General features: G+C 37.6%; 1 protein-coding gene across 6 annotated transcripts in view; it reads right to left on the bottom strand.

Annotated features, from left to right (window-relative positions):
* Positions 1–27,014, bottom strand: part of LARP4B (La ribonucleoprotein 4B) — a 57,578-nt gene that overhangs the window by 20,951 nt on the left and 9,613 nt on the right. For 5 of the 6 annotated variants that reach the window (XM_067291914.1, XM_067291919.1, XM_067291917.1 and 2 more), the window contains exons 1-6: positions 6,919–7,157; positions 4,837–4,984; positions 4,454–4,615; positions 2,040–2,121; positions 984–1,120; positions 259–362 (exon numbers count right to left, since the gene is read on the bottom strand). In XM_067291914.1, coding sequence (XP_067148015.1) covers positions 259–362; positions 984–1,120; positions 2,040–2,121; positions 4,454–4,615; positions 4,837–4,984; positions 6,919–7,110 — 825 coding nt within the window. In that variant the 5' untranslated portion in view covers positions 7,111–7,157. Of the gene's footprint in view, positions 1–258; positions 363–983; positions 1,121–2,039; positions 2,122–4,453; positions 4,616–4,836; positions 4,985–6,918; positions 7,158–17,561; positions 17,697–27,014 lie in introns of those variants that run through there. The other variant, XM_067291915.1, reaches the window with a different exon arrangement.

Below are 27,014 nucleotides of genomic sequence, written 5' to 3'. Positions count from 1 at the left end.
ACATTTACCTTCCCTATCTTCATTCATTATTTAACCAAGAAGCTAAGTGCATACAGATAAACCACATTCCAAGAAATTACTTACAGTATCTTTAATCAAACACAGCAATGTCAGTTTTTCAGCCCTTTGTAGAACTACAGGTTTTACTGCAGTCCTCCTATAAGCAACATGCTTCTATCAAATACATTTATTACCCAAACAGACACTATAAGCCAAGATTGAGGAAAAACATTCTTTACTGAACTATTAAATACTTACTTCAATGGGGGTAGATTCAGGTACTTCACGTAAAATCACAATACAGCGATTCTGATTTGGCCTAACTTTTTCTCCCTTCTCATCCACTTGGACTAAAGGCAACGCTAAAGGAGAAAAGACAAAAGTCTACAGTTTTAGCTATCGGTAATCACAACAGCTTGGCACACCAAAAGATGCTGTGCACAGAGTTTCACACTGTAAAGTTGTTTGTGCTAAACTTCCAAAGTTTTTGACCATTTAACATTAGGAAACAAGCAGCAGAAGACTGAGGACTGTTTCAAATACGGAACTGACCAAATGTGTTTCTTAAAACCTCCAGACTTTTCCTGATTTTCCAGTCTAGAAAATCCCAACTCCTTAACTTTTCCTTCCAAGTCACACATTGAGTCTCATTCTCTCTTGATTCTTATCTGAGTGGTAATGTGCAGTAGCCTCTTTGAGAATTTAACCTCACATTACTCTGGTTTACACAGAACAGTGCACAACATTGCAAAAGTAAAGTAGATTTTATGAAAGATACATGAAGATGTAAACAAGATAAAAACTAAAGTCCTCTAAGTGTGATGGTCTAAGCTAGAAGCTGCTTGCACTATTTAATGCTTTACAGAAAGAAGATGGCATTTTATTGCAGAACGTAACAAAAAAAAAAGGGATGTTGAAAATTCTGATTTAATAGCATTATGGCAGTAACCAAAATTCTGTCTAAACATAGGATTTTTACTTACATCTCAGCACTTCAACAATCAAGTCCATATCAGTACTGAGTTTCTTGACATGATCAAGGTTTGCTACTGTCATTATTGGCACATACTGATCACTGTCCATCTGTGATATAAGGTACATGTCACTGGCAAGATTTTCTCTGTTGGGAGAGAAAAATGGGATGATATCATAGACCTAGATTTATAAAAGATTGGGAAAAGCTAAGACAAAAATTAAATGTCATATAGTAGAAAGCAAATTCCTACAGTAAGGTTTGCTTTGTGTTTTCACCCATGCCCCAGCCCATTCACTTACCAAATTTAGCTGTTTCACTTCCTAGAAACCATGAAACTATCTATTTTATCACCCCCGCCCCCGGAAACAGAATTTGCATCTTCATGTTAAGGCAGCACACTATCCTCACAAACATGTAATATTGTTAACAGTCCACTATTGCAAATGACCATTGAGGATAAGGATCAGGAATTGTTCTTAGTTACTAAGATTAGGTGTTTAGGGTATTTTTTTCCTAGACATAAGTAAATGAAAATAAGTACATATAGACTGCTTTAATAGGCTTGCATCATTCCACACCAAAACGTGTATTATTCATAATCTTTTTTTATTGTTTTACTAATCCCTACCTTAGAGATCTGCAGATGCATGTACAAAAATCCTTGTGCGTACAAAAATTCTTGTGTTTCAGTGCAAATTTAGAAAGATTAGCTTAAACCAAGATTTTCAAATGGCTTGAAGTAATCAGTTTTAATTTGCAAAAACCAGTAAGAGTCATCTGCAGTTACAGATCAGGTGAATTTTAACCACTCTCACTCCAAAACAATGTATTTACTTGTTTATGTTTTAGGCCCAAACGTTTCAAATGAGCTATAGGAGGACATGAATGCCGTGTTCCAGAATTTGTGTGCCACGTTCCCCAGAATTTCATCCTTTTCACTCATCTATTTTAAAAAAGATTGCTGTAAAATATATTAACGTTTACTCAAGCTAGGGTATAGGACCTTGTTAGTTATCCTAGCTAGCTACATTTTCATGTATTCATTATGTGCTACATTACATACCTGGATAAGCAGAATTCGAGTGTTTTTTTAAGCAACTCCCGTAGATCTTCCTGACCTTCTGGCTGCAACTGTTCGGTTCCCCCTATTTAATAAAAAAAATTTAAGTTTGAATTTAGTTCTGCTATGTTACACATTAGATACTTTAATATATATTATTAGCTGTATATTTAGTAATAAGCTTTCAAGTTCAATAAACATCCATTGTGTATTAGTTCAGCACCTACCAAACTGGCAAAGGAACACTTATTATTTAAGACAGAAGAGATTAAGAAAAACTATGTCTCAGGTCACTTCTAAACTCTTATTCCCTAAATACACAAACAGTTGAAGCAGCTTTAGAAGAACAGCCAGAAACACATCCTAAAGTACCTATATGAACTAAATTGGTCCAGTATTTGTCTTCAACTCTTGGGAAACTACCCAATTTCCAGCTGACTAAACCCACGAACACAGCAAGCAGGCAACGCAGTGGAGGAACGTATCCATTCTTGCTTTTGACCTCACTCCAAATTCCAAATGCACTAAGAAAAGATAGTTTCAAAAAGGTACTTGTATTTATGAAATATCAACAGATATCTGATTAAATAATAGTATCTTGCATTAAAAGGGGGGGAAAAAAGCTTGAGTTCTACTCCTTATCTGAAGACTTCAAGATTATTGCATGGAAAACACTAATTACATTGGGTCTAAACTAAAACTAACAAGGCCTATGCTACAGTAAGCTTGGTGTGAAAGCTCCTAATGATGTCAGCAGAAGATCTGTCCAAAGACCAGAAGTTTAGTGATGCTTTTAGAGATTTATAAAACGTTTAGTAACACGTTACATACAACGTAAACTGGTTAAAAAAAAAAGTATTTCACACCAATTATTTATTACCCGCTATACCCTTCCCTTCTTCAGTAACTTTCATCCTTTTCTTCAGCTCTTTCTTAACCTTTCTTCTTCCTAAAGCGACTTCTAATCTCCTCCCACAGTTTTGTCCTTCACATGTTTTATTCTGAAGTAGATAATGCCAACACCTGAGAAACAGGTATATCACATACTGACCACTATCCCCCCCCTCCAGTCCCCACTGTCTTCCTCAAAGCCTGAGAGCATTCTATGACAGGACCAGAATCATACGCTTTTTTTTAGCATTACAAAAAAAAAAATTCAGATTTCACAGTTGGAAGCACTACCTGTGTCACTGTTTACCAAGGGAAACAGATCCGACCTGCTGTTCAGCTGTTTTACATCACTACTTCACTCTTGTTAAAAGCTAACCATTTTGGGCAAGTAAAGGCATGCTAAGAAGTTCTAACACTAAACTAAGGAACACTATCCTCTTTTCGAGTGCTAGGCATTATTAATGTTATTTACTATTTGCCAGTTAGTTATTATTTAATATTCCCCAATAATACCTTAAGTAGAAATGTCAAAAGGAACTTTCAATTTTGAACACAAGGAAGGATGATGCCACAATTGTGTCTAATTTTAGTTCCCTTGATTCCCAACTAGTATGGATGTTACACTTGCCATTTTAAATACATGTTATAATCAGCTATGCACAATCAAGAAGGAACAGACCCCCTGCCCCATCATGAACCTCAAAACAGGAACACTCAGCACGTTTCCTCTCCTACCATTCCCCTTCTCAGTTCCAACAGTAATCCTGATATGCATCTTGGAGACCTGCCCATTTCAGTCATCACATGTAAGCATGACTTAATCTCTATGCCAGTTTTCAGAAGTTTCTTCGAACATGCCACCTGGTATAGACTACGACTACTAACAGTTATGCTGAAAAATTCATGAAAGTCCATTAAAAGGAATGCAAAGAGATTATACTAATTGTCGCTTATTTCAGCATTTTAAGCACTTGATTGATTTTTAAAGGTATAGAAAGCTTTATTCACCACATTAATACTTCTGAGAGAGAAAAGATAGATGAATCTCATTGCCATGTCTGACCAAGCTAGAAACATCCAGCATTGACATGCAGGTATCTAAATGTAGATATCTACCCTTACAGAGTTGCATTCAAAAAAAACATTTCAGAAGACGCTACTCAGTCACATCCACAGAATCACAGAATCGCTGAGGTTGGAAGGGACCTTTGGAGATCATCTAGTCCAACCCCCCTGCTCAAGCAGGGTCACCTAGAGCACATTCCACAGGTTATGAGTGATTCTGTACAGTACCTCAAAAAGCTCTATACTCAAACAGGTAGAGACTAGTTTCTGAATATGCCTAAGCCTGAGAACAAAAGGGACAGTTTCTTGTGAGGTCTGTATATATAGAACGCATATATTGAACAATAAAGTCCTGATCACTGGCTTTTTTTTTTTTTTTTTTTTTTAATGCAAGCAGAACACTGAGCTTCCATTTATTTATTTTTTGAACCAAGCCCAAAGAAATATCAGCTCTTTCTTACCTGTCTGGGTGGTATCATGCATAGACTCATACTCAGAATGATCGAGAGCCAGAGGGTTCATATCTGTCTGGTCTGACACCGAAACAGCTGGCAATGGCTCTTGCAGTTCTGTCAGCACTGCATTCTGATGCTTTTTGTCACCATCACCATTGGCATCCAGTCCTGCAGCAAAAATGACAGAGGTTACAGACACATTCAGAAAAAGATCCTTCCAATCATAGTAACACATGTAGTTAAAACTAAATCCAAAAAAAACCAACCCCCCCCCAAAAAAGTTTCTTAAATACTTGCACTCATTTTTTAAGCAGAAAATTAAAACTGAGAAAGTTCTGCACTGAATTTTACCTTTTGCTGGAGCAACAGCTAGAAATAATTATTCATACCTTCTTTACAGGAATCTGGAGGTTGGTCAGGTATTTCTTCCCACGTTTTGCTCACACTGCCATCAGTGGCACCACCTGCTTCCAAGTGTAACATATGATTTCCCCACACCTTTGCATTAGGATTTAATTCAGAAACCTTGGTTGACTCCTACAAAAGGAATTTTTTTTGATTATGTACTTTATGGATGCACAGCATGCGTGTATATATGTACATCGTTTCAAATAACAGTATCAGGTGTACAATTCAAGATGGTATTGTCAGGTTCCATCACATCTGAACATATTGGCTGAATTGCAATCCAAAAGTAATTTCAGGTACAAAACTGACTCAATTGTGTGGCATAGAATGCCTTTCTCTGATTAAAAACACAAGAAAAGGCTGGCCAAGCAGCTCGAACTGCAACAAACATTCCATGCCTAACTTTTGACAGACTGACTCAATCTGTAGTTGCCCTAGACTTTAGGCAGCTCTCTGATATACATGTTAATTCAATGTTGATAACGTTGTTATTGTATCTATTCCTGTGAAAGAACACAAAAAAACTAGGAAAAAAACAAACACACAAAGCAATTTTTTTGGACCCACATAAACATATAAAAGTTTTAAGGAAGCATTATGAGAAAACTGAAAGCAATGAAGGGCGCATGACAACTAGCATTACTTCAAGAGAAGAACAAGCATTAACAACAATTTAGGTTAGGTTTTCCTTAAGCAAGGCAAAAGGAATGAACTACTAGCTCCAGTAAAATCATCTTAACCTACTTCCTTTAACCTGGATTGGAAATGGTTATATTCAATGGTTACATACAACCATTATATAAATTATATTTGCATTTCAGAGAGATTACTCTGCAGTGCCAATACCTACAATGCTTCTGATAAGCATGAGACAGTTTTGTCTCATTTCACTCCTGTCGAGCAAAATGTATTGAGTTATTTCATCCCCATAATACATTGATGTGTTTTAATATGAATATCATGCTGAGAAAGGGCATTGCTTGTGATATCATACACTACTTAAAACTTACTAAGATTTATTTTGCGAATGTCAGGATGCTACGAACATTAGAGTAAGCTAAGCACTTCAGTACTCTGTGAAGCTTAGATCATTCCAAAATACTTGCACTCAGATACTGTCATTATTCTAGTGCAGAGAAAACAAATCCAGAAGGTAAAAAGATGTAAAGAATCTCAGCTTAAACACATCCAAACGATGGAAGAAAGATTGGCGTGTTTGACACAACTACTTGAATGGTAAGGTTTCAGCAATGACAGCAAGTTTCATCAGTTTCCAGTTCTCCTACAAGAAGTTCCCCTAGGGATAAAGGGCTTCGCCTCTAGTACGACCCACTGCCAGCACTGCAATTGCGGGGCAAGGTCAGAGCAGCTGCTGTTAGGCAACAGGCACAGGGAACAACAGTGCCGCTCTGCACTGGCCCTACTCAGCGGCAAGGGAAGGAGAGCAGCCGCCACCACAGGTCTGCTTGGTTGCTTCCTTACCCAGCTAGTGAAGACCCGGTCCAGCTCATTCCCCCTGCTCCTCCCATGGCCATTCATTTCTACAGTCCTTCAGCAGCTCTCCAGAAGTAAGCAAAAGGTATCCTAACTGCTACCAAGCAAGAACTTAAGATTTCAGGAAATCCACAAACAGCTCTTCCTCTATGAAGGTACAGAGCACTATTAATGGCCCACAGAAAGTTTCCCTAACATATACTGAAGTGTTCATTTCAAGTTCATATAGAATTGAGAACTTGCAGTTTAGAAACTTTGCCAACACTTAAACTTCCAGACAAGATATATAGAATCAAAGGGGGGGGGGGGGGAGAATCACTATTTGGTAGCATTTTGAACTGCTACATGCATGTATAGCATTTAGTTTTGCAAAGAAAAAAGATATTGGTCAGCTTCAGGACACAATAACACATGAAATATTGCATAACTATTTAATGAAATCAAGGTTTAAATGACTTAGTTTATTCCAATTCGCAGCTTTAGTTTCAAGCTTTAACATCAAATCACATTCATAATTCCCAGCTTTAGTTTCAAGCTTTAACATCAAATCACATTCATAAAATACTTACAAATTCATCTTTATCTTGCCATCCCCAAATACCAACATTTTTTGGTACTAGCAGTTGATAAGGATATCTTCCCACTGCATATGAAGCACATGTTAAGTCTTCAGGTTGGCTCTGGAAGTCTTCACTAGCTATATATAGTCTGTCATTCTTCACAGTATTGTTAGAAATGGCATTATTCCATAAAAAGCCCATCAAATATTCACCATCACCAGTAATTATGGTGTCAGAAAGTAGCTGATTTGTCAAGTCAGCATTGCCAGTCTGAAGACTTACAAACCGTGACCTTAGTTCAGCCTGGGAATTTTGTCTGTCCAGTTTATGGGAATGTTCTTGTTCACTCAAAACATCTTCCATCAGCTCTAATACACGCCTCTCACTGCCTTGCCGAAATTCTGCAGCACCAGAAGAGGCACTGGGTATCTCATACGAAGGAGTAGCAGCGTATTTGTCTACCTGTTCCGGGTCAATACAAACTCCAAGCTCTTTGCCTGAGAAATTCTTGTGATCTGACTGCATTTGTTCACAACTTGTGGTCAAGTCATTCATTTGAGTGTTTAATACGTAACTGGTACTTTTCAGTTCAGCAGGCTTTGCTTCTAACTCCTCTAAATTCCCATTAGTTAAAGCTTCTACATTGCCAGCTGACATGCTAAAAACAGTGAGATTTTCCTCCTTTGAGCCAATACTGACAGTGTGTTTCACTTTACCATTCTGAAGATTACGTTCCTTTAGGTCACATACATTTTTTTCATGAGCTTCTGAATGTTCTTCAGTAAAACACTCAGTAGAAACCAGGGTATTCATGAATTCTGTCTCTGGATCAGCACAGTTATTTAACTCAGGCTCTTTTACTACTTTATGATATACATGAGAATATGAATTTTGACATGATGTAGGTAAATAATTGTGAGCTTTATATAAAAGATTACTATTATCTTCATAATTTTTAGAGTAGGAATTTTGATGATGAGGTAAATCTTTATCGCAATTTACGGCATTTTTGCCATGATCATTAGCATCAGAATTCTGTTTAATGTTTTCTGCTTTGTCACTAATTGTCTTGTCTAGGTAAACTTCACATTCTGTCTGTTTTATAGATTCTACTACACCCCCAATTATTCCAGCAGAGTCAGTCCCAGCATTCCATTGACTTTCCACTACTTGGAAGGAACATATATCCTGGTGTTCGTCCTGTCCATTCAAGTCCATTTTATTCATATCCTCGTGTTGCAAAGACACAGAGGAAATACTGCTTTTGTTAACTGAGTCTGAGTAGTTGCATACTTTATTTTTGGATGCCTTTCGTGAAATCTGAAATTCTAGGCTGTTTTTCTTTAGAAATATTTCATCTGTGCTTGTGTTACGTAGCTCATGAGATGTCAAGAGGCCGTCACATACCCATGATTGAGTTCTGCTCAAGCTACCAGCTTCCTCGAGCATGCCACCTGTTTGCTGAACGATACTCACACAGACATCTTCCTCCATGGTATTATGGCTTGGAGCTTCAGATGATGTCTTGTTTTCAGTGCAACCCTTAATTTGAGTTTGAAAATCAGAACTTTTTTTCAAGTTCCCCTGCATTTCAGTCACACTCGAAGCTTCACTGCTATGCAAAATTGTATTTGTGTGTTTCTCTTCATCCTTCAGGAATTCTTCCAACATGCTGTTGCATTCACAGGAATCAGATGCAAACTTCTGGCTATCACAATCAGTACTGTGAAGTGGTCTCATTTCCACATTAGAGTTTTGCTTACTTTCTGGCTTTAGGAGATAGTCGTTTTCAAGAAGTTTTTCTACATTTTGACTCACCAAAAAGGAATCTCTGTCTGTTTCATGCAACTCTAATGATAATTTTAAGTTACTCCTTGTATTCTCTACCACACATTTAGTGTCTTGGTCACTTCTAGCAGCACCCACAAGTTTTACAGCATCACAGTTTCTATTAAGTGTTTCATTCCAACTGACACCATTACCTACTGTATCTACTTCCTTTTGTCCATTCTCCATGACCTCTTCATTACATACTTTCACTCTTAAGCCATTTGTTACCACATTCTCAGTATTTAACCTACGTCCTTGACAGCTGTTAGCCAGTAAGTTACCATAAGAAGATTGGATGTTCATACCACAATATTTCTTTGTTTCCTTTTTCTGCATGTTTGACCTCTCCTCTTTTTTACCCAGACACAGTTCTTTCTGTGAATTAAACTCAGCTTCCACTTGTGCTGATTGCTGCATTGGAAATTCCTTCTCAGTGCCTGCAGACCATGCCACACTGCACATTCCTTCATCAGTAACAGCTGAATTATCTACATCTGCTGCAATCTTTTTGTGCATGGTAGCTAGCACCTCTTCATCCACTTTCAGATCTTCAGCATCTACAACACAAATACTATAAAACTCCCAATCTTTTACATGTTTTTGGTTGTCTACATCAAGATAGGAAAAGATTGGAATTGTCTGTCTATGTGAACTTGAAACTTTTGGAAGGCTGTCACTCCTGCTGTCTTCAATGTTTACTACTGTTTCATTCTGTCTTGGATGGTTGCATGTAACTGGATAATCCTCCAGAAAACTCCTATTTAAGGTAATTTCATCCTGTAAGCCTTTGTCTAGGATCTCTGGTACGGGTGAAGTAGAAATAAGATCAGATGAGCAATGTTCTCCAACTATATTTTCATTATTAATATAGCTGTTAATATTTTCTGTATTGTTCATATGCTGAGCATTAGAGTTTTTAGGTACTCCTTTGTTAACAAGCTCCTCTCTCTTTTCTTCACTTTTCTGCAGATTGTCATGCGTACCAGAGACCTTAAGGAGATGACTAAAGGAATTAAAAAAGCTGAAAGGTCTGTCATACGTTCTCCTAGAGACGCTCTCACAGGGAATATTATCCACACTTTTGTATGAAGGATACTTTGCTTTCCTATCCCAGAACCCAAATTTAGAATTTGATGCCATGCAATTGCCAGTATGAACACACTCAGCGCTGACTAATGAAGCTGCCCCATTAACAGTCCTTCCCACTGTATTCAGATCCTTGCTTTCCACAGTTCCTAAAATCAAAGATAAAGTTTTACTTATCCTTGACTCTGGTGCTTCCTCTTCCACAGATTTTTGTAACAAGCTGGTTTTCTCCTCATTTGTGCTGTTATTCAATTCTTTACTGAAGCAGCAGCCCATGATTAGCAAGTTCTGTCAAAGGAGTCCTCTCATTGCAAATCACCTTTCTCTATACACTAACTTTCTACTGCTCCTGAAGAGACAAGCCAACACCCAGCAGCCAAAAATAGCATGTTAAAACCATGCAGGAGGTTCACATGTCATTGCCACTCAAAGTCCAAATCCCAGTTGTTCAGCAATGTTTTAATATTTTATCATATGTACTGCAACATTCAAGCCAAATAATTTTCCTGATGAGATTACAGACCATTTACAAGTACTACAAAGTCTCCTGAACTTTCATTATTTGATTTCTTGAAGTTTTCTTCATCCAAACCATTAAAACATTTGAGTGTGCATGTGTGCCAAAAGCTGTTTTCCTTTAAGTTTTATATATCCTACCATACAAGGATAAATGCAATCTGGCTTCACATGTTTAAGTCTGAAGACAAAATTATTAGTGGAATCTACTAGATCAAACAAGTTTTATACCATTTTCTCCTTCTCCTCCCTCCCCCCACAGCTGAGCCTACACCAAGTTTGCTCCTTTAGGAAAAAACAGTCTAAAGATAGATAAGACCTCATGTATTCCATTAAACACTCATTGTACATTATCAGAAGCTAATTCTGTTCCAAGCCTTTTTTTTTTTATCATTATCTGCATTAAAAAAAAAAAACAAAAACACACACATAATCCCTCAGTGAGGCCTCAAGGCCTCACAAAATCATATAGCTATTTTCTGGTACTGTGGCAGGATTAATTATACTTGATCTCCAAAAAATTTGTGTATTCTGTTACAGAAAACCTCTAAGGTAGGAGATTTAACAAATAATTTGAATAAAGTCTACCACTTCCAAAAGTCTGTCAACAATGTTTTCTTTGCTGTACTTGAACAGACTTCTTTTTAACCTCATGACAACAATGCATCTTTTCAGCATATTTGACTCATTAATATTTAGAAGAATTAATTCTACTGTTTAGAGTAATGAACCAAAAAAAAGCAGCAAACTTTTCTTCCCTGCTGGTACCTGAAAATTGAGGGGAAAAAAAGTGATGCTGCACTGAACCACAGTACACAGAACCATACTGAATTAAAATCAGGTGGAAGGACCTAAGAGAATACAAAACTGCTTTTATTATCCCAGACTGTTCCAAATCTTATGGTAATAACTTGCAAAATACAAGCTAGTATCGAGCAAGCACAGAGGCACTCTAGAAACTCAAATGTTTCACTTCAGGTAGTCTGCACTGCAGTCATTCTGTGAAGCACTCCTGCAGTAGTAATAGTAGAGTTTGCACATTAGCAGCATAAAATAGGTTAGAGATGAATCTCCCTGCAAATCTGACAAGTAATGCTTAAGGTGTGCTGCAGGAATAAACTGCATCCACAGAGTTGAGAATCTGAAATCATTAATCTCTATTCTTTACAAAGTGTGAGATGTTTCTATCCCTGTTTCTGAAGCTTCTGCAAAGTGTCTGAATATTTCAAGTAGTTTCTTAGCTGATTTTGCTCTATATTTGGTATATGAACACTGTGTGTAACAAAAAATTACTACACCTGTAATGTAACTGGCAATATGGCTTCTTCTCCCCAAACTTGTGTGCTGCTCATGGGACAAATGAATCAAAAAAGAAAAAAAAGATGTACTTCCGTACTCCTAAACACAGGTTACTATACATTTAAACATCACAGATAGAGTCAGACTTGCATACGTGAAAGGCCTGTGCTTCAGAGGAAGCATTCTGCTCAGCGCTAATCCTCTGGCCAGTAAAAAGGTTGCTGCACTGGCTGGGGAATACATCCCCTCCTCGGCAAGCCCGCCCTGAAATTGCAGGGTAACAAAAGCAGAAGACTATCCTGCCCCCCAGGTTATCTAATATGTGAAGCGTCACAAGTCCCTGCAGATATATTGTTCTTAAGGATAGGAAGTCTGATGCATCATTGCTGCCATCTGCTGCATTTTTTTTAATTCTCTCCTGGGACAAAGTTATTCAACACGCCTGTATCTAGCTTGATTCAGACTTAAAACTATGCCAAGTCACTCCTTTCTTCAGCTTTCTCTGGAACAAAGTACAGGGAAAGGAGGAGGGAGGGTGTTTATAATTTTTTTTTTTTTGAAGAAATGCCATAAGCAAACAAATTCAACTGTTTTTAATGCCAGCATAAAGTCACATCAATACTTGCAAAGTTTGTAACTCATCAGGTAAAAGTGCGATTTTCCCCCCTGTGATTTAACTATTATTAACTACATGTAGAGAGAAAAGCTTTCTAGAGAGGAACAAAGTGCCTTTAAGAGAGAGACCAGGGCAAAGTCCACTCTCCCAGTGCTCTAACAAGCAATTCTGCTATCAACCAACCAGGAGAAAATGGGTGAAACAGTTCAGTTGAGCAGTTGCGCCTTGCAGTTTTCCCCTGCTCTCCTCTTTACTCAAAGGCTCGTTTTGTGCTTGTTCCTTTGGTTTTAGCTAAGAGCTCTGGGGTAATTTGTTTTTAGTTATCTATAGTGAACATTTAAGTTATTCTTCAACACTGTTTACAGAGGGATCACCATAAAAAACAACAGAAACTTAAGCAGAAAATGCCCACACTATTGGTGTTATCACCTGAGGCTGGTTGTTGAACTTCCAAAACTCAGGAAGCCTTAAAAGCCTGCTGGCTAAGCTAACCATCTCCACCTGACCCAAGAAGCACTTCTGAGCAACACTGTTTGTGCTCTGTCATTTCAGAGACTAAATCAGCTGGGGGGGAGGGCTGTATTTAGGCTCTTGGATGAAAAGCTTCCCGTATACTCAGAACTTAAATAGGTTTTCCCTCTCCATGAAACAAAACCATTCTGAAGCAACACTTTCATGTCTTTAAAAATTTATTTTTTACTAAGTAAAGTCCTATATTCTGTACACAACTAAGCAGGAGGCCAGAAATCAACACGCTTATTAATAGCATACCTGCAAGTCCACTTTCATTTCTACATGGGCCTCTTAATCTTGCAAACAGATAAGGGTTTGCCCTATATATTTTCTTATAAATGTTAGTTTTAAAATACAGTCTAGCCTTCAAGTTACCTTAGCACAAGTTAAAACAATCCTTATAACCTTCTCACATCTAACTTCATTTCTCCTTTTTCTGCAGTCAAGTCAAGCAACTAATCAGTCCTCAAGCAACACTGATTACATGACACTAGGGCACTAATCTGATGCCCTGCCCACCACCAGTTATGGGAAGAGATGTCACAGCATCACTACTACAGGTTTCAGGGAACAGCTGCTCAGATTGTTTCACTTTCCCTCTGACATATCAAGGTTAAGTGGACTGTTAAATTTTAAGTAGATATTTTACACATTAAATCGACCAATTACCATTAGAAGTCATCTAAACCTGCAGAATTATTCACCACACCTTCCTTATGTTCTATATGTATGATAACACAACAGAAAAAGTGAATGTTGAGCAGTATTGATGCTTCAGGATCCTGCACATACTCAGTTTAATTTCTTCCATTTCTATATTACACAATTCATGATGTCTTGAATTATCAAATGACACTTGTTAAACTGTTGCTAAACTCTTAATTGGTACATACTATAATGCTGTGTATTGATAAATGATATAAGGATTACAGGTTATACTGAATTTTCACAGAACTATTACACAGCGTTCTATGTTAAACTAGCAAAATTGGTTTCCTCAATGCCCTTTGGTTTCTCTGTCAAGATCATTCTTGAATGGACTGCAAAAGAATTTTAGAACAACACAGACTAGCTCAAGAGCTCTAAAGCCAAGACATCCTTCCATACGATCTCCTGCGAAAAACTTCTTAGGAAGTTCAATTAAGTTTCCATCACAAGTTTTCAGGCTTGCCAGTCCTAAGCACAAGAAAAATATCAAACAAGTTGATTGAACCTGTAGTTAAACTGCCTATAAAAATTGACAAAACCCAGCAAACCACGGAAGTTCAAATTTCCATTAACAGAAGCCCAGGATATCACCTGAAAATGAATTAGACAGATTGTGGGCAACACTCTTACTGTGATCAGACAGCAAGGTTTATAAGGGATCATAGTCACATTGTCCACTGGAACATACCAACATTTGAAGAAACTGTTGCCACCTGATGACAAGAATCCCTCCTAAAGCTTAATTTCAGAAAAAAAACCCTCAAATCAGATCTTTGATTCAGCCAAATGAAAAAAATCATTTGATCCTTGGAATAGTTATTAGAGAGGCCACATATTAACCAAAGGCAGATATGAAAGGGGAAGAATTTAGGATCAGTGCACCAGGAAAAAAGCCTGTGTCTTCAGAACTGAAGGCTAGGTCACTCCTGCCGGGCAGAGACAGGTCATTATTACTAAGCCAACTCTGCTGTGGGATTTGGGTCTTGGCCTCTTTCCTCAGAGGGTAACCTCAAATCCCTAGCAGCAAAATGTACTAATCCAAAAGAACAGAAAAAAGTAAGTCAAAAGCAAGTTGAACATTACTTAAACATTGACTCCCCTGGGTTCAGTTGGACCAGGGCTTTCTTACAAAGGATAATTATCAATCAGGATACAAAAGAATCCAATGACAGATGTCACCTGAAGTGACAACAAAGCTTGCTTCTAGGGAAAAAAAACAAAAACACCAAATGCCAGTATATGTAAGTCCTAGATTTATCAAAGCTAAGAATCTGTTAGTGTCTCCTAATGTTATCTACCCCTAGTTTGCAAGTGTAAGCTACTATTAACGAGGAATTCAGGAGGATCCCCAAGTTGCCAACTTTTATTTCACTTAACTTGAATGTGAAGCTCCAGAAATTCTGCTGTTGAACACTGCTGAAATCAGCCAAATTCAGGAGGAGTTGCTGTTGAAATCAACTCTACTAGGCTTGAGAGCAAATGACATTGGCATTAAATAGCAGATATATTCCTATTTTGACAGATATTGCTGGCTAGAAGAAATGGCTACCTCTGTTACCATCAGGTTCAACCTTTGAAAACTGTTAGTAAACAAGTAACCTGCATTCCATTAACATAAGCAACCCTGGCAAGTGATTTCTGGAGGGTTTTATCATGGTAAAAGTTACAATATCAAAAATTTAGTTTTAATTCAGTCACCATTGAGTGTGGAAAGTATATTAAGTTTTGGTCTTACCAAGATAATAGACTGACTACGGCCATAGATAGGAAAACATATTTATTATTATTTACAGATAAGAGTTCCTTATATAATCATTTGAGAACTCAAACCAGTAACTATGGAGTTATTTTTCCAAGATCTAGAGAGATGCCTGAAAATTCCCAGTAGAAATTCTACAGCCTCTTGAAGTGTCAGAAAAGCACTTAGACTAATCACCACCAGATCCTATAAGAGCAGAGCCAGAATGGCTAGGAAAGGTAATTCAGCATATTTCTTACAAGTTTATGTTTAAAAACAAACAAACAAAAAAAACAACCAACCAAAAAGACAAAAAGGACTCTTGGAGATCTTGCTAGATACCATGACAACAAGGCCTCATACCAAATATTCTCTGCAGTAAGAATGTGAGATATGTAAATCTACACTTTTATGCAGGCTAAGACAAAGTCTAGGCTTCTGATCTCAGAACAATTAAGATGAACAAGAAAAAGCACATGATCTAAGTTGACACAAAGCATATACTTGCTAAAAACAATTCAATCAGAACTTCAGAAGTTTCTCTTTCCTACTTCCCACTTTTTGGAAAGTTGAAATGTTTTAAGGGCATTAGTCTGCTAATTTCTCCCTGTAACTCCATGAAGCCTTACTGAAAGGCTTGTTCCCAGACAATGAAGCAAATGTTGTTTGTTCCCTCCCAAATTAAGTCCTTAAGTCCTGGCAAAATATACTCATGCATGCATGCATGCCATTATGAAAGAGGCCACCTTTAAAACAACCCTTTTAACAGCATATATTGGCAATGATCCTGATATAAAAAAGTACCCTTATGATACAGCACACACATGTACATGATACTGTATAATTTTAAAAAGCTTGAGAAGTTATAGGTCACATCTTCTTGAAGTAAAATACTCAGAAAAGGAAAAGCTTTCCTCTCAAAAGAGTTAGCTACTTCAAAAGCAGCATTATAGCACTACAGATAGATTCCAAGTTACCCAAATTGACAATGAAAGAGTCTGTTTTGCTATGGAAAAAACCTGACATTTTCCTAAAATTGCAAGAAATGGCTATTCTTTTTTTCTCCAAAGCGGTATGGAAGAGCAGAATTTGAAATTTAGATCCAAGTTTTCACATGTATCTTTATAAGAATGTCTTTGTATGTCAAATTAAAAGAACTAGCATCAATGGAAAGACTAATCAAATTACCTTTAATTCTAATGCACCTTTTAAAAGTGCACTACAAGTTGCAAGCTGTTGAAGCAAATTTGCAAGTGCCTCTTACTGAAGTTTACACACCGAAACATGTGGCAAACAACTATTTCAGAATTTCAACAGTTTCTTGGAATTAAGTGCTTGAATATAGAACATCATAAAAGCTCAACTTTCTAAACTACGGCACAAAATTTTCCTCAACTTATTCATCTACTTTAAACAAAATTCACATCTGAGAGAGGCAGAACAGAACGGGAGTGAAGAGATCCCTGAATACCATATTTTTTGGAAAAAAGGAAAACACTGGCTTGATTAGCAAAGAAAAGCAAAGCACAAGTTTGAAGTGTTTGATGAAATGCTCCTGCAATGCAGTGATTGCGGCAAGGTAAGTTTAAGCAAGAAGGATTTGATAATGCATAGCACTGACTTTAAGTGCCTAGAAGAACATGCACTGAAATCCTTCAAGATGGCCTAAGGGGCGATATTCATCCCAATACGTTGTTAATGATCAAAGATGAAAACATGTCACTATGAGCTTACACACAATTCAAGTATTCAGTCTGCTTAAAAGATGTTTGTAACATTTCCTGCAACATGCATACATGAAGCCCTCTCCACTGTATGATCTGCCAAAAGCATCCCATAAAGCAACTTACTGGATCCTACACAGTAGCACAGAAGTACCAGCACATACCATTTGGCAGAAATGACTAAGCAAAATTCCTGTTAAAGAATGTAATTGCTATTTTATAGGTTTATGTCTTTACAATTACAGATACACGCCAACAGCATTTCCTGTTGAGATACACTTTATATGTTAACCTAAGTGAGCTAGACTCTAACTCAAGATTGGTAATACAATTTCTATATAGCCTAAAAATTCCTGTTCTCCTCCTGGAGTGCAAACTCCTGTAATTTGCAATTTATTTATATTCCCTTGTCAGGCTGACAAAAACAGTGTTTTGAGACTCCAGTTGGGTATGGAGATGTAGCCACCTTTAAAAGCTCTAATCTGGCATTTTATGCTGCAATACTATAAACTAATTGTCTTCTACTAACATATTCTGAGATACAATTCTGATTAAGACATACTAAAAACCTGTTTCATACAGCACATATACTAGGGGAATATGTAATTATGATAATACTTACTAGATGAGAACCGTCTTTAACTTCTTGTACTTGCTGCACCTGCGGTTCAGCCACAACTTTAGTGTCCTGATCAGAAGTCATGAGCTGTCTGCTTTTTGGCTGCTCAGAGAGAACTTTACTGGTCACCTTTGTAAGCTGCAGAAATATGAAGACAAAAGACTCCATAAGAAGTTGTTTAAATTTCACCAAATTCACAGCCATTCAAAAAGTGCCATGCTGATTCAGACCAAAGGTCCAATTTGCACCCAACACAGTTTAGGGAAAATGTTATGGTATCGGGCAAGGATAAAGCGATCTTGCACGTGCATTCTGCTTCCGGTAGTTGGCTGTCCAGGGACTGCAGATGAACAGTAAGCAGAACACTTGCCATAGCACCGGGCAGGGAAACTCCACTGGGAAAGTTTCATTTGATTCCCACCTTAATTATTCAGATTGTTTTTCAAACCATGCCTTCTTTATACCACTTGGTAGACATTTTTCTTCACTTAAGACACATCCTAGTCGCAACCAGACTTTTGTCTTTTACAACTACTCTGACAGTCATTTAATCTTAGCAAATTAAGAAACATGTTACAACAGTTCTACTATATTAGTAACGCTCAACAAGTTGTTCTGCTCCATCATCCTAGAATGTTATTTTGATTAGACAGGTAGAAAAATGAGTAACTTAAGTATTGAAAGCAACTCAGCTTTGAAATTTGAGGATTATTATTTAATACTGTTATTTTAAAAGACATCTGGTCTTTAAAAAAAAAGGGAAGACTCATTTCTGAGACTTCAAACTTTTAAGTAAATATTGGGATATAAAATCAGGGTAGGGTTTCCTCCCCCCGCCGCTTTCTTTTTTAAGAGGACTATGAGCGAGTTGTAATATCCTTTCCAATTTATCTCCCCAGAAATTCCAGTGCTGCATCTCTACCATCATCATGTGAGAGAATTCTATTTCTTCAAGCTGGTGACACTCAGCTTTAGGGTGATATTCTGTGCTATCTGCTAAAAGAAAGTAAAAATTTGCAGCACATGGAAGACAAGCAGTACAATTCCAGTCCTCAGCAGCATAAGCTCCTTTTAAGATATTCTGCATGATTCCAAGAGATTGGAGTTAAAAGTATTTCCTTACTCTATGGCATTATGGCCTTCCATTGCCATCTCCTCTACATTAAATTTTGAAACGAACAAAAGCAAGTGTCTTCCACACAAGTGATTTGATACATTCCAAAATCTTCAAATAAAATTACAACACTCATCGATGTGACAAACCAATTCGAATGTCTGTATTATGGAGTAATTCATAAAATAAGCTATTTTGCCAATGTTGTTGAAGAAACAAGTATACTGACACCCCAGACAGGACTACGTATTCATCTTAGAGGAACAGTTGGTTATCATTGCATGCTATTGATGTAAGAATCAGCATGAAAAACATGTTTTTCAGAAAAACACATGCATTATGTCACTGTTATACTCCCAGTTTTTCATGAGTAACACCCTGCCACTCATCTTGGAATGGAAGCTATTCAAGAAAGGGAGAAATGAAGTAGAAAATAAAAATTGGAAGCTATACCCACTCTACACAGAGAGCGTTATACACATGTGCACATGTGCGCACACACAGTCCAAGGAGCAGAAACCCTGGAAATCATTTGGGATGTTTTATTTCATAAAATAACAAAGAAACATCCTCAGGATGAAAACAAGTGAACATAAATAGCTATACTCTCTTTTGTTCAAATTCACACATGGGAAGCTATATACACATTAACAAAGCAGAAGGTGTCTAAGCTCCTTGAGGAATACTTCTGCTGAATATTCTATATAGCAATTGTTCTTAGACTTTTAAAATTTTGGATTAATATTTTTCTAAAAAGAGTGTAAGACCTCTTATGCATTTCATGCTGACTATATATAATCTACATTGCTCTTCATAGTAACCTTGTGCAGGAACATTAGCCCAGATTCACAAGCTAAACTCCACTTTACAGATACACAAACATGTTTTAGTCAATAATGATACCTACTTTGCATTTTGGTCCCCAAAACAATGCCAAGGTGCTTCTTTGCATCCCTGTATGTTGCCTGCTTATCTCATCCATTCCCATTCCCTTCTAGGCTCAACACATCTCCTTGGAATAAGTCTCTTCCATCCTCTGAACTATGCAGAGTTAGCACCAGTACTTTGTAAACCCATGGATTACAGAAGGAAAACAGCTAGGATCATGTGATTCTAACAAACAAGAGTAAAGTTCCACTACACACATACCCTTTAAAGCATTTGCTGACTGGCCATCAAGAATATTCAGCTAAATCATTAATTTAGGTTGAGGGTAGACAAGATGTTAGCCAACCTGATAGGTAACACATGACTGCAACATGCACATTGCTGGTGGCTAGTCCAAGAAATTCAAAGTTACAATAAGAACAACACATCATTCTACTGCTTTTCAGAAGTCCTTCAGATGAGATTCCATCTAGATCTAGTCCGAGTCTAATGTAAACTCAAGGTAGCTTTGTTTGGATTACTCAGACTAATAATCATATTCTTATTAGTCACACAGCTTTGTCATGATATACACCACATCTAAATCCACTAGCCATATGAACAAGTTATTGTTATTTTAATAACAGTGAGGCCAAACCCATATATTTAAGTTGCATTTCTACCATTCAGGATCAAAACCAGGTGAGATACTATTATAATCTCTTTCAAGAGGATATTCAGCCTGCCTTCTAAGTCCTGTGCTTTTAACAATGACCAATTATTGCCATTCTGAAAACAAGCAAGCCATAATGGAAGATGCCAAACACAGAAGGGGTTTCCTTTGCAATCTTCTTCATTTAGTATGTCACACTGTCACAAGTCCCCAGGATGTCAAGTGCTCTGCTGCAAAGTCCCAAACGTTGAGATGTAATTCAGCACCAATGCGTGTGCTGAACTGTTCTGCTAAGTTAGTTACAGAAGCCTCGCCACCACAAACTTGCCACTTGCTAGTCCCCCAAATCACAAAACCTGTACGACAGCAGGCTTCTTTGACTATCATGTCAGAAAATAAAGTACTTGCGGAACAAGCAGTGTTAATCACAAATTGTTAAAGGCTCTGTTCACAGGATGTTCTTTAGCATGTTTTTCATTCTAATGATATTACTATAGCTATCTTCATACCGAAACTCATTTATAGGGACAAGAATCAGTATCTGGCAGTGCTAGCAACTACAGATCAGGACTGATTGTTTGGAAGACAGTTTATCCTCTTTTGATGCTAATTTAATAGTCAAAATAGCAAATTGGTAACCATATCTCTGAATACATATTGCTGTAATAAGCAGGAGACATTTAAGAGAAAACACCAAGTCATCAGACCCCTTTGGGATACAGATGCTAATACCTGCAGCAGAACACTGAGGAGCATATTTTTTCATTTAAACTATTAAAAAAAGAAAAAAAATTCAGAGGTACACAAACTTTTAAAGAATCTTTTAAAGAAGATTCCTAGTCTACAGAAAGCAGATTCACAAAAAAAATACATGCCTCCCACAAATTATGTCTAGTCATATATTCTGCACAATGGCCCACATTTATGAATTATGAAGTATGCAATTATGATTTTGTAATATTACATAACATTTTAATTCTGTAAATACGTACACTAACCTTAATTTTGCTTCTGACTTGTCATTTGGTCATCACACACAGTAATTAGTCAAGTTCAACAATTTCAGATACATTATATGAAGATCGAAGTTATTTCGAAGACATGAAAATACTTATTTCCAGAACAGCCCAATCCAAGAACAACTAAAAGGATTTTGCTCAAGCTTATTAAAACAATTTGATCTTGGATTGTAAGGAGGCAAAACACTTAAGCCCCCAAAATTAATATAGGTGAAAACATGTTTCTTTAAAAAACTAACATTCAACCATGAGGTCCTTATTATCCCCCAAACTACAAAACACTACTCAGGCTGCTAAATTAGTAATTACAGTAGGAAGGGGAAGAGTGCATTAATATAGCTATTTTTTCATTAGAATGAAGACCACGGGGACAGTAACTCTTCACCAGGACCTGCACAGGATTGGTCTCCATGGGCACCTGATCAGCAGCAGTTAATCTGAGGAATTACAAGAACCTTCTGAGTGTGGGCTGAGCCCACCTGGCAGTGCGACACAGGACGCACACGTTTCAGCCTCCACTGAACCGACTTCCCTCTGAAACAGCTACAGTCATCTTCGCACACATAAAAAAGTTGACACCATGATTCTTTACAGACAGACATTTTAAAGTGAGTCTTATTAGAGGAATTCCATGATTTTAGAAGATACTGTATGCCAAATAGATATGTGCCATGAGATGCATACAACTACATGATCGTTCTTGTCCGTATACCAAAACAACCAGATAAGAGCCTGCTCTCAACCAAAAGCCACGTGTGTGTAATTATGGTGCCAACATCAGACTAACCTTTGCACTACATATTAATTTAGGTTTAGGTATCTTAAAGTATTGGCAGAGTAAATGTTCAACTATCCACAGATATTTATAAAAACACTATATTCACATATACTACCAACCTTGCAAGCATCTGGGAAGAGAAAACTACTCGATTGTTATATTAGCCAATGAAAAATAAATTTCAGACAGGAAACCACCTGGAATGACTACTTAATACAGGCCCCATAAAACAAAACCAAAGAAAACTCAGTCCTGTGTATGCCCCTAGCTCCCCACTTCTGCTTTTATTAGAAGTAGTCCCTAATTTTTCTAATTCATATTCTAAGTATGCTTTTATGTAGTCTGTTTTGCTATTCAGAGTTGCAAGAGTAGAAGTAGCAGCATGCATTCTCTCAATCAAACCAGCCAGACAGATCTGTTATTTAAAAACATGCAAACCCCAAAACAATGCTCTAGGCCTGAGGTCTTGCCTGCCAACTTTCAGCCCAGAGTACTCAGCCCTTAAAAAGAGATTTATAAATGCAAGTGCTGACAACTAACTTTAGCACTGCAAACAGCAACACCATAAAACAAAAAGCTCACTAGAATAAAAGATCTTTTCACTGCTCTTCCAGCAAGCACAAACAAAAATAGATTTGAGTTTGGCTTTGTGCAGAACTCTTCCTCACAAACATTTTAGAAACTTTAAACACAGATTAAGATAAACTTTTCACAAGGCTAACACAGAAATATACTTCCAGTAACATGAGAAAGCCTTAAATGTTTGCAAAACAGAGGTGCACTTGTTAACTCAAGCCTCATAACAAACTTGCAGTTGTAGGCCAGAAGCCCTCTTTCTACTGTCAGAGATAACATACTTTCTCACCATCTTTCACACCCTCATGTATCTGTAAGGAACTATGACACCACAGCAGAAGCAATCAGAATTACCCAACTTCAGCTTCAAAACAAGTTCCAGCACCTGGCGAAGACAGCACACAGCTGGTTTATTACTGTAAGGAAAAAAATAATAAAAAAGAAAACTAATACCTTTTGATCACCAAGTTAGCAACATATAATACAAACCCCTTTTTATAGTTTAACGCAGAAATAGAGTATTTAACAGAGAATGGAAACACAGTATTTAATCTCAACTTCACTTTCCTAATTTACCATGAACCAGAGAGTCTTAAGCTAATGAACTAGAAGAGTCTGAAACAGTGTTTAGTTTAGAAAATTACTTAAGACCTAATGTCATAGTTGCTATGAGAAATAACAGATGCCTTTTCCAAAAGCAGTAGTTTCACACAGTAACTCACATTTAGCAAAGTTTACCTTTTTAAAAATCTGTTTCCAAAAATGTTTTGAATACTCGAGGCCTATGCAAAGTGTCAAGAGTTAATCATGCTCAATCCAGGTAAAGCTTCTAACACAGGTGCAGAACAGAACTTAAGCTCATAGAACATCAGCAAGGAGACAGAAAAAAAAAATTTACATCCTAACCCTGAAGGGTTGCAGGTTTTTCCTCCATCTTAATGTTCCGAGAAGGGATACAAATTGGAGCTTACCATTTTAATCCCATGGCTGTTTTAGAAAGGTCTCAAACAAAGATTTCAGCTGCTAATGCAGGAGTTGCACCATCATCCCACTGCATGGGACAAGTTTTACCATTTTATATAGGAAGGAAAAAAAAACAAAACAAAAACCCAAACCACCTTACAAAGCTTAATCATTTTGCTGGTCCTCACAGAAAGCCTGTAACAGAGCTGTAAGTGGATCATGGATTTCCATCTTCCCTTTCAAAACTGGAAGTCACTCTTTATAGAGCAGCAGATGCAACAAGTAACATATCAAAGGGTGGTATTATTTAAAATGAAATATAATATTAAGTGGCTACATTATCATAGCAGACAAAATAACCGTGAAAGAAAAATCTAACAGCCCAGAAGAGCACATCTGTCAGCGGTGATTTCCACAATCATCATTCTTTGTCTACAGAAGTTGTAAGCTCTGTATTACATAACAGTGCTTAAAAAGTTGACATGACATAAATGTTTAGTCACAACATGCGTCTACAGTAGTGTATTCAGTATCTAACTTCTATTTTAAAAATCAGCACAGGGCTCAATTTGTTTAACTGCTGACTCTCTGAACAGCAGGGGGAAAAGTTGAAAGTTTCATCCCTGGAGCTTAGCTTGACCACATGCCCAAACATTATCGAAGTCTGCCAGATGAATGTTTCAGAAAGTGCATACATTCAGTGTAAGCGCCAGTATGACGACTGGAAAGTCAGGTCTCCCAAAACCCAAGAGAAGTGCAGTCTGATTTGCTTCAGTTTTCTTTCCTGCCAAAAAGATTGCTTTTGCCCAGGAATCCCCAGCAGCACCCGAACCCAGGGAGCCTTGTCGCTCCTGAAGAAGAGCGGCCGTGAAGGCATGTGGGGAGGGCTGAGCCCTCCAACCTGACGCTTGGCAGACATAAGGCATTTTAAAACCACATGGCAACCAGCTCTCTGCAAGAAACACAATGCACCGGAAAAATCACCTAAATTCTAATGCTGCAACATTTTTAACATTCAGTAATAGAAAACACTGGCTCTGAGAGTTTAAAGCTGCTGCTGTATTTCTACTCAACAGGTTTTTAAAAAAATCTGTTTTATAAGGTTGATAGCTTCCAAAACTGTCTGATTTTTGTAATTCTGTTAATCATCTCTTCAAACTTAGTAATTTCTCCTCTAAGAGTGGTTGCAATTTCAAGAGAAACAGTGAATTTTCCTATTTAAAGAGAAGGGTGAATTTCCCTATTTAAAGATCTATCAAACTTTTCTGTATTAGACTTCACAAGTGATTTGTAATTCTATCATTTACTAAGCTTTCTGATCCTAATTTGCACGTAAACACAGGCAATGGTACTGCAGACTAGAACTGATCACTCTGCTAGTCCAGAAATTCAGATTGTTACAATAATTGCTTGGTATCTCTTGGACAACTAACAAGTTACTAAACAAATGTGATAAAATACCAAAGAAACCTGATACTGGTAAATAAGTACTCTATACAGAAGTATACGAAAAAGTCTTTCTATCAAATGCAAGAAAAATACTGTGGGGAAAAAAAAGGCATAAAGTTGGACTTATTCAATCACCTAATCTCAAACATTAGGAAGGAAGATCTTAGTAGTACACACAAGATAAGGGGATGACCCTAACCAGCAAACAACCCTGAACATCATTTTTAAGTCTGTTTTTTTATGCACTGTATTTTTAAAAGGAAATACAGTGTCTATATTTAGTTTTAAAAGGTCTTGCCCAGATTGTTTGTGGTCGTCTTGCACATCAAGAAGGTAACTTCTACATCCAGGAACTATCAGACGCACACTCAAACATCACTCACAAAATACACTAATCAGCCTGCGCAACACACCCTGTCAGTAATGCAATGCATTACATGTTTCAGAGTATATAATCTAAGAAATCCTGCCATTTAAGAACACTAAGAGGACCCATCAAATCCAGAATAACTGACAGGGAAGAAATTTTTGTACCAGATTAGAGTATCACGTGCCTCGAAGACAAATGTAATTGTGTCATGAGTTCCCAGTTCGCTTACAGATTGTTTTCAATTTTCAAACCTGAAGCAGCACTTTCCTGACCGAAGACTGATGCACATAACATTAAAAAGAACAGCTTATTAATTAACTGGGGTTGCTGTATGCAGCACATCCATCACAAAGCCACAGACTTGTTTTCCTCACCTTAAGTGGACTAACAGCACACACCCTGCAGGTCATCCAGAAGATGCGTATTTTATTTCTATCATAGCTCCCACATGTTATATCAGACATCCTTTTATCAGACAGTGACTTCAAAAAATGCTAAACTTAATTAAAATAAACCCTTCACTCTCCTTTTTGTGTATTATCACAGCAACCCTACAAATGGCAGAGTTAAAGCTGTTAGTAGCTTAGCCAAACCACAATACTTCTGAAATGAAAGGTGAAACGCCACCTTAATAGAAAGCATCAATGGTCATTATTCTCCACATCATCTGCACAACCCCATCCTCTCTTGAAAAGCTGGTACTTTTGTCCATATTGAATGCTTTCAACTAGCAGATCACAAATTCTACATTCATTACCATGACCTACCAAATTTAAAAGCATACACAAAGAAAAAGGTCTTCTTTCATGAAAGAGAGATCAGCTATTTGCCACTCGAGCAAATCAGGCAAGTACCTCAAACAAAGTATGATGAGTTTCCGTTAAAATACTCCATCGCTCTCTTTCAATTAGATTCATGAGCACTTCATCACCTCCCCACCCCCAGCCCTGGTCTCTCTTATTGTCCCTGGACAGAGAACTTCATCAGCAAGAGCAGAATTAAAGTAAATTTAAACAATCCCTCTTTCTACAAAGCGTCAAAGAGAACTGCACAGGCGCAGTTTGCACAAACACTTCGATCTCTGAGCTCACCAGCAGAAGAGAAGAGAGAAGCAGCAAGCTGAAGAACTGTGCCATGCACACTCCTTCCTGTTCTCTAGGAAACACCTTTGACAGCAGCAGTGTTGCAAACAGCCCTGCAGTTCTGAGCAAAACATAATGGCTCAAGCCCACCTCACTGCTGCTGCTCTTACTCTTGCCCCACAAAGCACCACAGGTAGTCCTACTGGGGGGTGGGGAGAGGAGGTAACATAGCTACAGGACTTTCACAAAAGTAGTCCCAGTTGAATGCCTGGACTGAAGCAAAGAGCGAAAGAACAGGTCAACGAGAACCGCTGCTCGTGTTGAAAAACAGAAAACCAATGAAGCCTGAATAAAGGGCGACCAGGCTTAGAAGTACCAACAACAGGACAAGCTTGGAGTGCTAAACCCCAGTCTCTACACAGCATTTCACACCTGCTACTGTTTCCAAGCTGTTTAACAGAGACCACATATGTTAAATGAGCTTAATATTAGAGGAAGATTGGCTTTTTGTATAATCCTCTAACAACAGTCAGACTAAATAATGGCTAAGTCCAAAGATAATCAC

This window comes from Apteryx mantelli, chromosome 2 (assembly GCF_036417845.1).
Source record: "Apteryx mantelli isolate bAptMan1 chromosome 2, bAptMan1.hap1, whole genome shotgun sequence".
NCBI classification, from domain to species: Eukaryota; Metazoa; Chordata; class Aves; order Apterygiformes; family Apterygidae; genus Apteryx; species Apteryx mantelli.
The sequence above is the reverse complement of the archived record's forward strand: the minus strand, read 5'-3'. Positions and strand labels throughout refer to the sequence as shown.